At 42.3% G+C, this 19262-nt stretch overlaps 1 protein-coding gene and 1 pseudogene across 2 annotated transcripts in view; one reads left to right on the forward strand and one right to left on the reverse strand.

Moving 5' to 3' along the window:
• The window catches only part of LRCH2 (leucine rich repeats and calponin homology domain containing 2), a 102860-nt gene that overhangs the window by 12507 nt on the left and 71091 nt on the right, over positions 1–19262 (forward strand). For both annotated transcript variants that reach the window (XM_040999664.1, XM_040999663.1), the window contains exon 2: positions 16378–16522. In XM_040999664.1, the coding sequence (XP_040855598.1) occupies positions 16378–16522 (145 nt within the window). The remainder of the gene's footprint in view (positions 1–16377; positions 16523–19262) is intronic.
• On the reverse strand, positions 4100–7001 carry LOC121169430 (annotated as a pseudogene).

A 19262-nucleotide genomic window follows, 5' to 3' on the forward strand; every position in this document is an offset into this window, starting at 1 on the left:
TTCTCCCAGGTGGGTGGCAGAGGCACAAATCCTTGACTGTCTTCTGCATTCCAAGGTGTGCACTAACAGGAAAATGGATTAGAAATGGAAGTGAGACTCAATTCTAAGTGCTCTGACATGAGATGTCAGCATTCCAAGCTGCAGCTTACACTACCGTGCCACAACACCTACCCCAGAATTAATTTTTGCATGTGATGGGAGGTAAGCTCCAATTTTCTGTTTGGATGTATGGATCATTTCCCATGTGCAGCCTTCCACACTCTTTTCCTTTATAAATTTATTCTGATAGAATCTAGATATAAAAAATGAACCCATTTATCTGTTATTTATTGGTTATTGGTTGAGCTCCCATCAAAATGATCTAGTTTTGGAATATTTTCATTATTCCCAAAAGCAACTCATTTTCCTGAAGTGGGATATTCTCCCGATCTTCCCATACTCCCACCACTCCATTTAGGCAGTCACTGATTCATATAGGTTTCCTATGCTGGACAATGCATATAAATGGATTGATATGATATAGGGAATTCTGTAAAAGGCTTCTTTCATTTACTTTAATATTTTTAAAGTTACCTTGTGTTGCTTTTTTTTTTGAATGTAGGTTCCAGTCTCAATTAGCCCCAGATACTTGCTGTGAAAGCCTGGCCGGGAAAGCTGTCCAATTAGTTTTGCCCTCCATGGTACTTGATATCCTTTGTAGGCCTCAATGAACTTATTGTCATGTCCTCCATGAGCATCTGGGCATGTCATCCATTGCACAGGTTCAGCAACCATGGAGACCCAATTCTGACACATGCTTCATGATCCTGTGATTTTTCGCCGTGGTTGGAGTTTTGAGTCTAGTGATCGAGTCCCCACAGAAACCTTGCCAGAGGTGACTCCAACCTGACTCTTGTGTATCAACCACTACGGGGTCTGGCTCAGTTCATTATTCACTTCAGCCTACACACAGTGGTGGCTGCAGTCATCTGGTCAGTTCTGTCCCTAGCAACATCTCATACGCAAACCAATGGATGCTGGGGACTAGCCTAACCCTGTCCACTACACACCTGTCCCTTACACACACTAGCAGGAATTGCAGCCTGATCGGTATGACTCCCAATAACCCCCATTAGCCCTGCCTCCAGCCCGGTTCCTATATATGCCAATATGTGCAGTAGTCTGATCTAGTCCATTCTATATCCCATTCGGCTCTTGTACACATTAATGGACATTTGAGCTTAGCTCAGCATAACTGACACCACTATCCAGCCCACATTCATACTGTTGGGTGCCACTGCTGTCCTGCTAGGCCTGCCCCCAACCCTGGTTCTCATGCTCACCAGTGGAAGCTGCAGCATATCAGAGGGGTGCCCACAATTTTCCTCTCAGCCCTGGATCTTGTACTTTCCAGGTGATTCTGCAGTCTAGCCTGGCAGGATTTGCCCCCAAACCCAGCACCTGATAGCCAATGCTGCTGCAATGCCCAACTAGCCTGCACTTACTTTGGCTCATGCATGCACCAGTGGATACAGTTGGTTAGCCCAGCCTGGCTCTACCCTAAACTCAGCTCACGTCTAGACCAACAGGCTTTGTAGTTCTGCCAACCTTGTCTGTGCCCCATACCAGCTCTCACACCATTTGGAGCAGTAACCCAGCAGGAAAGTCCTAGTAGCCTCCGTACTGGGCCTGCTGCCCATCCTAGGTCTTACATATGCTGTGGGAACTGTGGCGCAGACTGCCATGGCTTATCTCACCTCAGCATTCACTAGTGGATACTGCAGCCTGTCTTGAACCGGCCTGCCCCTAGTCCCAGCTCATGCTAGTGGGTGCTGTGGCCTAATCCAGCCCAGCCAGCCCCTAGTACTAGCCTCATGGTTGGTGTTGTGGCCCAACCCGGCCTGTCCTGCACTGTGTCCTTGTTATCACATCTGCCAGTGGGTGCTGTGAACTGGCCAAGGCTGGCCTACCCCCAGACCTGAGCCACACATATGTTATGGGGGGTACTATAACTTGATCTGACCAGTTCTGTTCCTTTCCTGGGTTCTTGCACTAACTTGTGAGGGCTGTGTCCTAACAGAAGAGTTCAACAAGTTCCTCTATTGGTTTACCTCACTGTGGCAGATCTCACACACAGGTTTTTTTTTTTTTTTTAAAGACTTATTTACTTATGTTTAATGGAAGGGTAGATTTGCATACAGAAGGAGAGGCAGAGAGAGAGATCTTCTGTCCCCTGGGTCACTCCCCACAATGGCTGTCACTGAGCAGATCTGAAGCCAGTAACCAGAAGCATCCTCTAGGTCTTCCATGCAGGTACATGATCCCCATGCCTTGGGCCATCCTCTACTGCCTTCCCAGGTCACAAACAGGGAGCTGGTTGGGAAGTGAAGCAACCAGAACACAAAGTAGAGTCTATATGGGAACCTGGTGGATGCAAGTTGAAGATTTAGCCATTAGACTATTGCATTGGGCCCACTGCTGGGTTCTTGGCCCAGCCTAACTTGGCCCTCCTGCCTTGGCAGGTATATAAGCCTTGCCTGGCCAGTCCACATCCATTTCTGCTCTTACTGTTGAATGCTATAGCATGGGTGCCTGGTCCACCCCTAGAACCAGTTCTTGCATGGTTCAGTGGGGACAGAGATATAGCTCATAGCTTAGCCTGTTGTATACCCACTCTGGCTCTTGTAAGCACCAGCAGATGCTGGAGCCTGGGACAGTCTTGCATGCCCTAGACTTAATCCACAAACATACTGAGGAACATTGTACCCATATCCAGCCCAGTTCGCTACCCATTCTGACTCTCAGATTCACCAGTGGGAACTGCAGCCTAGATAGGGCATCCCCTTAGTTCCCCAACCAGGATCACTCCCAACCACAGATCTTGTGCTTGCCACTGGTTGCTCCAGCCCAGCCCTGGAAAACTCATCTGGCTTGGCTTTTGCCATCTGATGCTACAACCCGACCTCTCCTACACCCCTTTTCGCAACTCTTGCTGGTGGGTGCTGCGGCCTAGACCTGCCCAGCCTGTCCCCCTCCCCAGCTTTCATATAAATCAGTATGTGTAATAGCCTAGCCCAGCCCAGCATGCCCGTATCACATCCTGGCTCCCGCACACGCCAATTTGCTATGGTTTGGCCTGAACCCTGCCTAGTCTGTCCCCCCAAACCCACCCTGAGCCAACCCACACCTGCTGACAAATGAAGCAACCCTGCTGGGCCTGACCAACACCCAACCATAACTCACGTGCTCGCCAGCGATGGACCAACAGGGGAGTTCCTTAAGTTCCCCTACAAAGCCCATTCCTAGACCCAGATCTTATGCTTGCCAATGGGTGCTAGGCCATCATCTGGCACAATCTGCCCTCCACGGCCAACTCCCACCACCCAGTCTTGGCCTCTGTGCCATGGTGGATGTTGTGGCCTGGCATGCCCCACACGTAATTTTTGGGTGTGCCTTCAGTTGCTATAGCTTGGACCAGCCTGGTTTGTTCCTAAACTCAGTATTCATGATTATTGGTGAGTTTCATGGTCATGCCTAATATGACCCATCACCATCCTCAGTGCTTGAGTAAACCAGCTGGTATGGCAGTCCTAGAGGGTTGAACCCATGACCCCCCACAGAATCTGCTCCCAGACACAGTTGTCTCCTGCGGTGATTAGTGTTATGGTGCAGTTTCACATGGTCTGCACCCTGTCTGGACACTCACTCACGGGTACTTTGATCGAACTTTGCTAGGCAGGCCTCCAGCCATGGCTTTCATGTGTGTTGTAGGCAGTGGTTGATACCAACTATGTGGGCAGGTGTATTGGTTTGGCCTCAAAAGTTCCTGTGATTTGGTTTCAAAAGGACCTCTGGTTTCCCTCCTCTAAGCCACCCAATCTCAGCACCCTCATTTACCTACAAGTGGAGTGACCTGGTTGGTGGAAGTCCCACAGAAGTCATTCCTCTCCTGTCATGTTCTTCCTCAGCAGTATTCCTTCCCACATATCTCCAGACCCACTTCCCTGAGCAATCCATAGCCCCCATGTCTGGGAGCACAAAGATCCCTAAACTCAGTCCTCTGGCAGAGTGTTGTGCCAGCCTGGTGCCCTGCCTGCCTACCCAGGGCCCACACATGCTTTCATGTATATCCCTGGACCCTGTATTCTTGCGTGCCAGCATCTGCCCCCGACGTATCTTAAAAAAAAAGTAGAACAGGCAACTATACTGGCACACTGTTATAGTTAGCACATATTTGGGATCAACCAGACCCAGAATGCCCAACAGCTATTAGATGCTTTTCTCCCAGCTGTGTAACATTTGCCTAGGTATAAGTTGCCTGTGGCCAAGGCAGAGTGGTCCTTCTGATCTAGCACAGTAATATCTCTTGGCTATAATCCTGGTTCCTGGCTGGTTCTCTTCACCATGGAATGTTATCTTTCATGCCTTTGTCCATATGAGCTTTTGGAATTTTTTGTCCCAAACCATTTTCTTTCAGTTGAGGCTTTTACATCTCTCTTTAGGCCTGATGAGTTCTCTGTGGTCCTGACATCCCATGCATGAAGATTGAATTTGCTGAGCCATTTCCGGTCCTATCTGATGGATTCTTATTTGCATTCCAGTACGTGGGCAGTTGGGACAGCAGACCCCTTTCTTACTGCCTCGGCTTTCACATTTGTCACAAATCACACTGCTCTGCGGAGCTGGTTTCCTCATTGCACCACTATGGACGTCTTCTAAGGTTAAGGAGAGCTGATGTGCACCAATTGTGCCTCAGTTCTCTCTGCATCCTGCCCCCTCCTTCTCCAAAAAACATAGAAAAGATGTCCATGGGGGAGCCAGAACTAAAACTGGCACCACCCCCTCCCTTAATTGCTTGTTCTCCTCCTTTGTCCTAGAATTCCTCTTTGTCAGGATCAGAAAGAACTTTCTAAGCTTTAGAAATCTGTTTGACCTTTACTTCCCATTTGGATTCTGATCAGGGTGGTACCTCAAGACCCATTTCTTGTAAGCCTTTTTTTTTTTTTTTAGCATGGATGTCATCTTGACCCCCCCTAAAACCTAGTAAGTGTTTCCCCCCCATTTCTTACAGCTTGTGAGTGGGCTGAAGCTGGTGTGGGGGAAGTGGGCAGGAGCACATACACTCTCCTTCACTTCTCACGGTGTGTTCTGGAAATTTCCCAGCCAAAAGGAAATTAGCTTATTGTTGGATATTTGTTCCTAATTTCTTGCTAATTTATACAATTGCCAAATATATGTAATTTTAAAAGTATGTTTGTTTGGTTTCAAAAAAATTGCTAGATTCAATTTTTAGGTCCATGCTTATGAACAGTTTTAAGAATCTTGATTCACATTGCCAAATTGTTTTCTAGCAAACTTTATTTGATTTTCTCAACAGTGGTGTGTGGATTGTGCTCGACTCAAAACAGCCTTGGTAACACTGAATAATACCTTTAAAAATCAGTTTGATAGAGGAATTATAGTATTTTAATCTTTACATTTGTTTTGATTACAGTGGGGTTGAATTATATTTTTATGAGTTTTACTAATTGGTCATTTTTTTAATAATTTGTTTTTGAATATAATTATGTCCTTGGCTTAAGTTTTATCAGTGAGTTATTGATATTATTATGCTTTTTATAGACTGAAACTTCTCTTTTTTGAAGATTTATTTATTTTTACTGGAAATTTTTACAGAGAGAAAGAGATAAAGAGAGAGGTCATTCATTTACTGACCACAATGGCTAGAGCTGAGGTGATCTGTTGCCGGGAGCCAGGAGCTTCTTGGGGGTTTCTCACATGGGTACAGAGTCCCAAAGCTTTGGGCCATTCTCCACTACTTTCTCAGACCATAAGCAGGGAGCTGGATTAGAGTACAACAGCTAGAACATGAACTGGGGTACGCAGGCTTGCAGATAGAAGATTAGCATACCATGCCACCAGGCCACCCTCCCTCCTTTTTCCTTTAATATAACTAAATCTAGAAACCTTTCGTGTGTGATTTTTTTCTTTTTGTGAAAGACCTTCATAATATGTTGTTCTAGATTTTTTTTTCACAGTTCATTACCATGTTTATTTTTTCCTCTAGCTGAATTTTTTCTTTTAAAGTTATGTGATAAGTGTGTGATGTCTCTTTTCAAAGTGAAATTTTTCAAAAACTATTCTGAATTGCCAAATTTAATAAGAATTAAAATATGCTGCCATTTATTTTTTTAAAGAATTCTGTTAATATAAAGAGAACAGATTTCAATGCATTTCATGGGTAAAATTCTAGGAAGATGTTGCCATACTTAAATATGAGTTTGATGTTCAAATGCCATGACACTGATTCATTAGTTGTTCCATGGTGAAACTCAAAAGCCTTGTAGAATTTTCTATAGCCAACTGTTTAATTCATCGCCCTCCCTTTTAAAATAAAATCTTATCATTCCAAGTGGCTTAATTGTTGCATAACGCATAGTCCTTTCCTCACTGTGAATGAATGTCATCTGCCCCCTGGTTAGCAGCTTGGTTGCTTGTAGCATTTGTTTTTGTTTGCTCTTTTGCACCTCCAAATAGTGTGTTCATAATGAGCCATCCATTGTCGTTGGTTGCTGCAGGTGAGTTGGATCTGCCTGTTACTGTTTCTCTTAATTATTTACAGCATTTTCCCCCTGATTTTTCTCACTATCCATGATACAAATTTTTTCTCCCCTCTTCATTGTACCTATGACTTACGTTTTACTAAGATTTGTAATCTGTACATCCTACTTATTCAACAAGATTCAGGGTTGTAGATTGATCATTATCTTGGTCAGAATGACAGCATAACTCCTTTCTAGGGAATACTGAATCAAGAACTCACCTGTCTTCATGGAGGGCATCTGTTCCAAGCAGATGCCAGAGCCATGGGGTTGTCGTTTCCTATCAGGCTCCAACACCAGAGTCTCTAATACTTCAAAGAAAGTCTTCATTCTTTCATGGACAAATAACTGTGGTGCCTCCTGTTTTCTTCTTGAATTTGTTTGTAGTCCTGACAGCTTTTTACTAAGACAAATACGCATTAATACTTGAGAGCATGTTAATTAGATTGTATGTACTGTTGGAATGCTTGCATTTGTGCAATAGCAGTTACCAAGACGCAGATAAATTTTAATTTAATTTGATGTTGGGAAAAATGTGTGAGTTGGTTGATTTTATGTACTTTTATAAAGATAATTCTGGCATATATTATCATAAGAAATGAATCTAGTAGCTCAAAGTTTATTTTGTGTATTTATGAACATTATTGTATACAAGCTGAAATTTTTCATTTCTTTTGCTTATTTCTTAGTTTTTTTTGGTTGTTCCTTTACAAAATGTTTGCTCATTTCAAGTAGGAGTGAAATGGTGAGGAGTAAATGATCTTGGTAATGTTTTATTGGTAGTAGTCCATGGACTCAAAAATGCTGTCCACACCAAGTCTAGTGGTCCTCTACTAAGTAATAAATACTCATCCTTTTTCAGTCTTATAAGACTTCTGTGAACTTTGAGAGACACCCCAAGGATAATTTCCTTAAGACAGGTATAGGCTCACATGTTGATTTCCAAGTAGCATGGAATCTCAGACACTTTTGGGTTGTTGTCAGATTCTTGACACAATGGTTTTGCCTATTATGTGGTGTTCCCCTCCTTTTAAAGATACTTGTTTAATTCCATCCAATGTTTTATATTGAAATGTTTAAAAATGTTGAAAACTTAATAATGACCCTTTTAAGAAAATGAGTTGTCTCAGATGAAAACAATCCTGAATTGGTAAATCAGGAGCAGCTGAGAGTTTAAAATGACTGTTACTATTTTCTGAACCAAGCATTAGGACTCAAAGTAAGATTTATGTTCTGTTTCCTGTTCCCAGAAGCAGTGTTGGATATGGATGTGGTTAAGAGATTTAGAATTCCTGTGACCTTGGTTTATGGTTGTAGTGGGAAAGAAAATTTGAAATGTGGTACAGGAAGTAATAAGTGTGCTGGAGGAGTGCAGAATCATACATAAACCATGAGCTCTGAAGTGATGTGAATTTGGAACCCCAGAGCTGTCAGGCATTGCCAGGCTTTGGTTTTTTTTTTTTTTTTTTTTTTGAACATTTTAACATTGGGCTTTTCATTCAGTCTGTCCTTTGCCTCATGTGTATAATGAGGAATAGTAACCTCACCAGGCTGTGAAAAGTTGGAAGTAATCCTGTATTGGATTGCAAATAATGCAAAGCATGTGACATTCTTTATCTAGTGTTTGAGGGGTGCGTGTGTGTACGTACTTGCCTTAATGCATTCTGGTTATTGTGAATGTGAATTTAGAGTTTGATTTCAAATATTTTTTTCCATTAACCTTCATATTCATTTAAGAAGGAAATTCTATGCTGATAGCCCTATTATGATGAAAATGTTGCAACAACATATTACACTATTAGAAATTTTGCCACAGATAAAAATTGTTAAGCTTTCAATTATATAGAACTTAAAAAATTAGGGGAGTAAGGTAATCTGTATTATTAAGTAGCACCTAAGGGAATACCTTAGCTTTATTAATTTGTACAAAAAAAGGAGCATCACATCCTTTTGTACACTGAATAAAACTATAATTAGTATAATTAGCATGATATAGTAGTATAATTTTTGAAAGTCACTTTATATATGTGCTTTGGCAGAAGTGCTATCCAGCGTGCCAGAAATTGCACGGGGCAGCAGATGGACCCATATGGGCTGTTTTGGCTGCAGCTTCGGAGACAGCAAACAGATTTCCATTCCATCTGACTCTTTTCTCTCCCTTCTCTAGCCTCCTTGATCTTTGAAACTCAGGAGAATTATAGTACATAATTTTTATCAGATTATTAAAAATGATCTATTAATGTCTCCTGTTGGCTCCCAGTAGTTTAACAAGGAGGCATTGAAGGAAGCAGGAAACAGTATACAACAATCTGTCTACTGTGAATTTACTGGCAATACCATTTGATAGGATTTATGATTTAACTGTCATTGTGGAGCTTGTTAGTTTCCTCTGTCTGATGTAAGTAATCACCACAAAGTTAATGGCTTTAAACAACAGGAACTGGAAGGATATTTGCCCTAGCCTTTAACATGCTGGATGAGACACCCAGACCCATATAGGATTGTTTGGGTTTGATTCCCATTTCCAGCTTCCTTCCACAGTGTCACCCATGTGGGAGACCCAGTTGGAGTTCTTGTGTCCCGACTCCAAACCTGATCCAGCTCCAACTGGTGATGTCATCTGGGAAATGAACCAGCCAATTGGAGCTCTCTTTGTCATTTGTCTTTCTCTCCAATAAATACAATTGTTAACTTAATATTTCATAGTGGTGGAGTCCAAAAGTTAAAAGTGATTTTATGTGGGGCAAAAATCAAGGTTTTAGCAGGGACAGACTCACTTGGGACAAACTCTTGGTGAGAACTGTTTGCTTCCCTTTTCCAATTTCAGGTGGCTGCTGGTGTGAAGAAGGGTGTGTTGCTCTGGTGGCTGTAGCCCTCTTCACCTGGCTCTCTCACTGTGTCTTTCTGACTTCCATCTGCTCCTCCACTAAGAATACATGTGATGGTTTTTAGGGCTCGTCCAGTGATCCAGAATAATCTCCCATTGCAAGTTCCTTGATTATATCTTCAAAAACTTTACCATATAAGATATTACTCTGAGGGTCCAGGAAGTAGAACTTGATATTGCTGAGGACCACTGTTAAACTCTCTACAGGAAAATTCACAGCAAGTGTTAATCTTTTTTTCCCATGGAATTAAAAAAAAAGATTTATTTATTTTTATTACAAAGTCAGATATACAAAGAGGAGGAGAGACAGAGAGGAAGATCTTCCATCCAATGGTTCACTCCCCAAGTGAGCGCAATGGCCAGTGCTGTGCCAATCCGGAGTCAGGAGCCAGGAACTTCCTCCAGGTCTCCCACATGGGTGCAGGATCCCAAAGCATTGGGCCGTCCTTGACTGCCTTTCCAGGCCACAAGCAGGAAGCTGGATGGGAAGAGGATTTGCCAGGACTAGAACCGGTGCCCATATGGGATCCCAGCATGTTCAAGGCGAGGACTTTAGCCACTAGGCCACGCCGCTGGGCCCTCCTTTGGAAATTTTGAAAGTGTTCATAATTGTCTTTTCCCATGTTCTGGTTGTCCTGTAAGATGGCTTTGGAATTGCTGTAACATGAATCTCTGAATAGGGAATCAGTAATTTTTTCCCCATTAAAAATTATTTGAGAGGATAAGAGAATGAGGTGGGTGGGATGCTCCCACTCATTGGTTTATTCTAAATATCATTATTTTGCAATGTCTGGGCTGAGGTCAGGATCCAAAATCCAGGAACTCAATCAAGGTTCCTGCATAGGTGGCAGGGACCCAATTACTTAGGCCTTCTCTGCTGCCTCCCAGGAATTGAATTAGTGGGAATCTGGAGTCAGGAGCTGGAGGTGGGAATGAAATCCAGAAACTTCTGTGTAATATACAAGCATCTTATCTGTTGTCTTAATCACTGTACTGAAAGCTCGCTCCTCTCCATCTCTAGATGGAAATAATTTCCCTATAACTCTATTAAAATACCATAGATTTCTTGAAATCAGTACTATGGTGAATTGTGTAATGCTGCCACTTTTGACACTGGCATCCCAAATCAAAGTGCTGTTTGAAGTTCTTCCTACTCCACTTCTGATCCAGCTCCCGTCAGTTTACCTGGAAAGGCAGCAGATGATGGGTCAAGAACTTGGGTCCCTGCCACCCATGTGACAGACTCAGATGGAGTTCCTGGCTGCTGGCTTTGATCTGTCCAGTCTTGTCTATTGTAAATATTCGAAGAATGAACCAGTCGATTCAAGATGTCTCCCTCCACCTTCCCCCACCCCTGTCACTCTTTCAAATAACCAATTTATTTTTTTAAAAAATGTTTTTATAAATATAATAGGTTCAGTATTAGTCATACTATTCTTATGACTTTAGGGTTCATGTTAATTCAGCTGGAGCTAAGCTAACCTGAAGCCAGGAGCCCAGAGCTTCCTCCCGGTCTCCCACAAGGGTGCAGGGGCTTTGGGCTATCCTCAGCTGCTTTCCCAGGGCACATGCAGGTTGCTGGATGGGATGTGGCATAGCCAGGTAACTAAATGGGATCCTGGTGCATGTAAAGTGAGAATTTAGCCGCTAGGCTATCATGCTGGGCCCAATTAACTGAATTTTAATGTCACAAAAGATATATTAGATGTATATCACAAGGTAAACATTTTTAATCAGTTTTATTCATTGTATCTACATAAAAGTTAATATTTACATTTTGATGGAAAATGAGATACTGTTGTGACAAAGTTCAAGAGATTAGAATATAATTTGTGTGTTTGTTTCCTTCTATGGTTATATTTCTTTTTGGGCACTGTTATTCTGTTTACCTAGTGCTTAGAAAGCATGTTTATTCTGGTGCAAATCTGAAATACTTGAGAACTAGATTTCTTTAACTTACAGACTTTGTAGAAGCTTGAATTTTAATTTTGACTTTGTTATGCTTTATTAGCTTTAACACTGCTCAATTAGAATAGTAATTATAATAATTTGAAGTGGTGTTTACTAACCAAATATATGACAAACTTATCCAGAAAATAGCTTATGATTGTAAATTTAATTATATTCCCTAGTGAGCCTGTAATATTACTTTGTAATTTAACTAGATCATCTTTTAGGGAGTGGGAAAAAGAACACAAAGAATCATAAAAACTATGCAAGTTATTAAAATGACATCTTGCTTCTAATTTCTTTGTTTTACTGAAGCAGCTCTTGTTCATATTGCTATTTCAAGAGCAGACACTTGCCTAACAGTTAAGAATTCTGCTTGGGAAGTGTGCTTTCCTTGTCCAAGTGATATGTGAGCTAGAATCCTTTCTCAGTTTCTTGTTCCTGCTGCCTGCTAATGTGTACACTGGGAGAACCTGTTGGTAGCTCACATGTGTGGGTTAGTGTCACTCATATGGGAGAACCAGACTGAATTCTGGATTTCTGGCTTTAGTCTGGCCCAGTCATGGCTGCTACAACCATTTGGAGGGTGGATCCACAGATGTGGGAAAGTTCCCTCACCCTTGTAGATGAACATATATTGCTATTTTATTTTTTTCTCCTGTCATTTTTTTAACTTATTTAATCTTTTCATATGCTTAGAGTGTTTTATATTTATATTTTAGAGCATCTTATCTATTTTTTCCTAAGACTTTTTTTTATTAAAGAAAATTTATTTCTTTATTTTTATTTGAAAGGCAGATTTACCAGAGAGAAAGAGACAGAAAGATCTTCCGTCTGCTGGTTCACTTTCCAGATGGCTTCAGTGGCTGGAGCTGAGCTGGTCCAAAAGCAAAAGCCAGAAGCTTCTTCCACATCTTACATGTAGCTGCAGGTCCCGAGGACTTGGGCCATCCTCTGCTGCTTTCCCCGGTCAGAAGTGGGGAGCTGGATGGGAAGTGGAGCAGCCAGGACATAAACCAGTGCCCATATGGTATTCTGGTGTTTGGAGGTGGAGGATTAGCCGATTGAGCCATCATGCTGGGGCCCTCAATGCTTGTAACAGTTGGAGCCAAAGGTGTGGCTTACCAGGCTATTCCTCTACCTTCAAGCAGCAGAGGATGCTTATGGGCACCGGTTTGTGTTCTGGCTGCTCTACTTCCTATCTAGCTCTCTGTTTATGGCCTGGGAAAGCAGCAGAGGGTGTCCTAAGTCCTTGGGATCCTGCACCAACGTAGGTAACCCCAAGAAGCTCCTGGCTTTGGATCTGCTCAGTTGCTGTCTTTGTGGCCATTTAGTGAGTGAACTAGCTGGTGGAAGATTTTTCTTTGTGTTTCTTCTCTCTCTAAATATGCCTTTTAAATAAAAATAAATAAATCTTTAAAAAAAGAAGGCTTAGAAAATACTTGGAAGTGTTGGCCTTCCTGGTGGCTTATAGCTGAAGTCCTGTTACGGAGAGCAAGAAAGATTAGGCCAAACACAGTGTAGGGTATAATGAGGAGTCTTTATTAGCCAAGCTTGGTGACGGTACCTCCTGTCACACTACAGGAACCATAGCCTCGTATGGCTGAAGTCTGGGGTTTTTAAGTTTCCATATCATCAACTTAGCTAGCATAGTAGTACAAACTATCCAATGGAATAAGTTGGCTGCAGCCATTAAAAAAAAAAAATCATTTGATGTACTCAGGTGTTATGTATTACAAATTACCCAGTCAACTTAAGTTCAGAGCACACCTTAAATGAATCACCTAGCAAGCATGTTTACAGAAGTGATACCCACAGTTAGCTATGCTTGAAACTTAAGAAACAAAATGGAGTCACACCTGCCTACTGCTTATGGGGTGCTAACGCTGGGGTGCAGCGAGGAGAATTCTGCATGCCATTGTGGATTATTTTGGAGCAAGAGAAATTTAATGGTTAATGCAAGATCCAGAATGTTTGCCCTGGGTGAAGGAACGTCCTCATCCTGTTTTTGGGCCAGCAGGGGGCAGGGGGAAAGCCTGGCAGATGAATGTGTAGTCTAGGTGACTCAGGGGTCGGTGATAAATCTCATGGTGCCCTGTGGTCCCGGTTGCACTAAGTCAACGTTGGTGTCCAAGAAGCAGTCCTGTGGGTGGCCAATCAGTGCAACTTTAATCTTTTGTCAAAGTTGGTTGGGTTGCCAACTCTTCCTAAGCCAACCTGGCCCTATGACCTGATCCTGGAGCTGATGCTGATTTACCAGTTGTACAATGACCCTGATGCTATCAGTTAGCTGATGTGTTGTGTCTTTGTCATTATTGATGGTCACCAGACCGGCACAATCTTGGGTACAGTGTGTGCTAGTTCCTGTTTCCCACCTGCTATAGTGCTGGCTGTGTTTGCTGTCATTCCCAATGCCAAACTAAGTGTATGGACAGGAGAGCTCTCTCACCAGATCTTGTACTGTTGCATTAGTTGGAATAAAGTATTGCCTATGAAGTCCCACAGACAGATGAAGCAGTAACATCTGGCCCTGTATCCCACGTGTCCTGCATGTGAACTTGTCAACTGACTTCTTTCTGCTCATCTTGGCCCTGCAGCACCAGAAAAGCTGAGAATGGGTGGGAAAACATTTCTTGAGGGCTGCTATCCTTGACCCTTCTCTGTTATTTATCCCAAATAGCCAGTCCCTTGCATTCTCTGTGAGCACAGTGTCCTAATTAAAACATGTTTCGAATTCTATTCATTTTCTCTTATCCTGTTTTTTCGGTCTTAATTCAAGCAGCTATCATCTATCTCTGGGACCAATGCAATATTTATGACTATTTAATACTAGTTAAAATACAAAATAACAAACCAGGCATACTTTTGTTTTGGGGATTTCAAAATAATTGTAGGCAGTAATTTTCAACTCCCAGAATTTTGAAGTTGCAACAATAGGAGGTAAAACCCTAAATGTAAAATAAACCTATCTTAAAATAAAATCAGTGACTTCATTTTCCTCTCAAATATGATTATATGATGCTAGGGTTTCCAGAGGATGTAAGCCAGAATACTGAGAAACTTGGTGTCAGATTCATATTTTGTTTTTTTTTTTTTTTTATCAATTTGTCATTTTATTAAGTTTTTCAGAATCCTATGGTAGGAGAAAAATAATTAAAATTAATTTTTGTATTATATAATATTAGCTAATGTTTTCTTTTATCAACTATAGTTTTACATTAATGAAAAATGAGAATCTCTTTATCCATCTCTACACATATGAATTAATACACATTAATGCTCTGAATAGGTAATTTACTATATTGCTAATTAAATAAGTCTCATTGACAGAGTATATAATATTTTTGCATTTAAAAATATTTTTTTTATATTTGGAAAGCATAATTATAAAGAGAAGGAGAGACAGAGAAATAGATCTTCCATCTGCTGGTTCACTCCTCAAATAGCTATAATGGCTAGAGCAGCTGCTCAATCTGAAGTCAGGATCTTCTTCTGGGTTTTTCATGTGGGTTTAGAGACCAGAAGTGTGGACACGGTGAGGATCTGAGGGATGAGGCACCGACAGGAGACCAGTGATGGTGGAAGTCTCTCCTAAGCCTCTCTCCGAGGCCTCCCTTTGTTTCCTCCTCTCTTGACCTTTCACCTACTTCTTGTTTACTCTGTACCCCACACCCTCATTAGCGCATATTGGATACAGCTGAGACCAGGTGCTTCTAGCCCCAAGCCCACTCCCTATGGTGCTTGGCTTAAGAGTGCTAGTCAATTCTTTAGCCCACAACACTAGAGCCCATGTGGGCTGCTGATGTCATAGGCAGAGACTAACTTCCTGGGTCACAGTACTGGCCCCATAGTTTTACATCTTTAACCAAATAATTATAATGAACTAATATAAGTAAAACATATTTGCATAAGGTAAATGATTTAACAGTGGTTCTCAGCCAAGATGAGAGGGTTTGCACATTGGGGGATCTGCTTTGGCTGTCATGGTTAAAGAGTATTTCTGGTACCTAGTGGTTAGATACCAGTGACGTGGCTAAGTATCCTGTACTGCTCAGGTCAGCCCACAAGCCAACAAACAGCACCTAGCCACAAATGTTTGTAGTAGATACAGTTGGAAACTCTCCTTTTAGATTGTTATTTCACAACCTACCATGTGATGGCCTAAATATTTTGCAGATTTTCATTTTACAAATGATCCTTCAAGGACTTGGGCCATCTTTCATTGCTTTCCAATGCATATAAATATGCAGCTGGGTTGGAAATAGAGCAGCTGAGACTCGAACTGGCTTTCTTATAGAATGCTGGCACTTTGGAGGTCGATTTTACCTGGTATGCCACTCGCCCAGTAGAGTGTATCTTAAGAATGAAAGAGCATCTTATATCATAGTGCCTATGATACAGGTAGAGGAAACTTTAGCAAAAGAAATGCAGAGAAATAATAAGAACAGATGTAGAAATATAGTCTTCAAACCAAGGGAAGGGAATGGTTGCAAGATGGATGGAGTGGTTATTGATATGGAATGATGCTAATAAGCACAGTGAATGTGAGAGTGAGTAGAAAGCAAATTGCCATGGGTTGAGAAGTCCATGTTATGCAACAAATTTATTTGTGAATTTATGTATATGTGGCTGTGACAGCAGAAGAGGAAAATGTAGGTGGCTCTGGGGCCATGGGAAACTTTCTTGGCTTGTTTTAAAAGACCAGAGTGGATTCTTCATTGGCAATTTAAAAGAGAAATTGAATTTTATCAAGTACATTTTGTAAATATGTATGATTTCTGTGAATGTATTTGTAAATAATAATTTTATAATATTATAATGTCTTATAATATTATAATATTTTATAATATTTTATATTTTGAATAGGTGCTTAGGCTGTAAGTGATTCAGCCAGGGTAGTTCTATTCTGTACCATAGGTAGAGATGTATGTTTAACAATAAACACTCTTTATTTTTCAGATCTTTCCAGAAATCGTTTTACAGAAATTCCTTCTGATGTCTGGTTATTTGCACCTCTGGAAACATTAAATTTATATCATAATTGCATCAAAACCATTCCTGAAGCCATTAAAAACCTTCAGATGTTAACATACCTTAACATTAGGTAAGTAAACAATCTTTAAAGGTGTTGGGGAAAAGATGCAGAAACGGGGAGTGAATTCACCTCTCAACTGAATTTACTAGACATTAGTCAATTCATAAAGGATGAACATCTGGATGCGAGTTGACGGAGTGACCATGTGGCAGGGATCCAGGCTTTCAGCATGCTGGAATTTTTATACCATTAAGAGTTTGGGGTATTTGAAGGCTTGGGGGAGTTTGAAGAAATGGGGAAGTTAGTGGGGACCATAGTAGGTTTTTCGGAACATGTCAACCTTGGTAGGTCTTATCCCCTGGGTGCTTGGAAGGAAATGCAAAAGCCCACTCTGGTCTTTGGAAATGCCTACTCTTTGGGGAACTCTAATGAATGTTGAAACAGAAGAGGCTTGTTTTCTTCCCTCAACAAAAGGAAATTTGGGTTTCTTATTATGACTCTACTTCCTTTGAATAAGAAAGCAGTGTGTTTGATTTGACTGTATAGTCTGTATGTCAATCATTTGTTATGAGCACTTTTATATTTTCATATTGCATTGTAGGCAATTGGTCTTGTTCTTGAGAACAGTGCTTCTAAGACTCTGAGCATGGCTATCCACCCCACACTGGGGGTTGGGCCTATTTATGTGCCTGCATTTCTAGTAAGCCCCCTGCTAATTTCAGCATCTTCTTGCTGGTCCTTTGGGCAGCAAGGTTTTACACTGTATTTCTTTGAAATCATAGCACCACACTACAGATTTATTTATATGCATACTTCCTTATTTAGAATGAAACAGTATAAGACACAGGTCTTAAGTCATTTGGGTCACTTTTATGACTTCTTGCTGCTGCTTTGAGGAGGAAATATCAGAAAATGTGGAAATATATGACATTTGAAATTAAAAAAAATTTCATAATAATCACATGGTTGATCAGGGTGGGAAGGATTGAGGGTTAGGGATACCTGGGTGAAATCATTATTCCCAAATTTGCTATTTCTTTTTCTTGTTTCTGGGGGAAGCAGAGAGATAAACGGGGAAGCCACATTCAGGTTTCCAAATGTCTCAGTACCCAGGGATGGGGAACGACCACCCGATATCAACCGCAAGTCCTGATGTGTGCACATTCTGAGGGTTCTGTGTAAGTGGTTTGGATAGTTCTGAAATGCTGTCAGTTTTGCCGATCCAAGGACGACACAGCCCTCCCAATGTCCGTTTGGTAACATAGTCAACCTCAAGTCTCCATTCATCCAGATTTTTGCTGTCATTGTTTGGCTGGGGTAGATGTCTGACTTGCTCTGTTCTCTGCCATATTCTCCATGTGCATCAGGGTGTGTGTCCATTGCTCTGCCTGTTTCACTGAGGAGGGCATATCCTTGCAGGTGAGTGCAAGGACCTGGGCTTGGTGACTTGATGAGCCCTGTCAGATCCCCAGTCACTAGGATCATGAGCCCGACATCATCTTAATAGGTGGGCCCCAGGACCCAGGGCAGGTGATCCGAGCCCCACTGGATCCCCTACCTCCAGGGCTCACGAACCCAGCACCCACTTCGCAGATGGGCCAAGAAACCTGGGCCAGGCGACCTGAGCCACATTGATTCCTTGCCCCTGGGGCTCATGAACCCGGCACCCACCTCGCAGGTGGACCCAAGGACCCGAGCCAGGAGACCCAAACCCTACCAGATTCCCCCACCCCCAGAGCTCATGAACCTGACACCCACCTCGGAGGTGGCCAAGAGACCTGGGCCAGGTGACCCGAGCACTGCTGGATTCCCCACCCCTGAGGCTCAGAAGCCTGGCATCCCCTCACAGGTATCACAGAGACCTGGGCCAGGTGATCGAGCCCCACTGGATCCCTGGCCTCTAGGGTCACGAAACTGGCACCCACTTCATAGGCATGCACAGGTAACCGGGACAGGTGACCAGAGCCCCACTGAATCTTCCACCCCCGGGGCACATAAACCTGGCACCCCGCCTTGCAGATGGGCCCAAGGATTTGAGCCAGGCGATCAAAGCCCCGCTGGATCCTTTGTTTCCAGGGCTCATCAACCTGGCACCCGACTCACAGGTGGACACAGGCACCCATGAAATTATTTTATTTTGCTTTATAAAAGTTTATTTTCTTAGAAAAGCAGATTTACAGAGAAGGAAAGACAAAAAGATTTTCCATCCACTGGCTCACTCCCCCAAACGGCTGCAACAGCTAGAGCTGAATAGATCTGAAGCCAGGAGCCAAAAGCTTCTCCCTGATTTCCCACATGAGTTCAGAGTCCCAAAGCTTTAGGCCATTCTCTACTGCTTTCCCAGGCCATAGCAAAGAGCTAGATGGGAAGTAGAACAGCCAGGACATGAACTGGTGTCCATATGAGATCTCGGCACTTGCAGGTGGATGATTAGCCAATTGATTCACTTGCCAGACCCAACACTAGAAAATGATTCTTAAATTCTGTGCATCAGGCAATATTGTAAGTGCTTTCCCATCTTGCCTCATTTAATCTTCACACTAACATTGTAAGATCAGCACCATTATTATCCCTGTATTACAGATGAAGGAACCGAATTTAAACTATATGCTCCAAACCATAAAAATAAACAACAAGTCAAGCTTTGAATCAAAACAACTTGACACGGCCTGGTGCAGTAACCTAGTGGCTACAGTCTTTGCTTTGCGTGTGCAGAGATTCCATATGGGCACTGGTTCAAATCCCAGCTGCTCCATTTCTCTTCCAGCTCCCTGCTTGTGGCCTGGAAAAACAGTAGAGGATGGCCCAA

Source organism: Ochotona curzoniae, unplaced genomic scaffold, assembly GCF_017591425.1.
Source record: "Ochotona curzoniae isolate NIBS_2020 unplaced genomic scaffold, NIBS_Ocur_1.0 scaffold_1852, whole genome shotgun sequence".
NCBI classification, from domain to species: Eukaryota; Metazoa; Chordata; class Mammalia; order Lagomorpha; family Ochotonidae; genus Ochotona; species Ochotona curzoniae.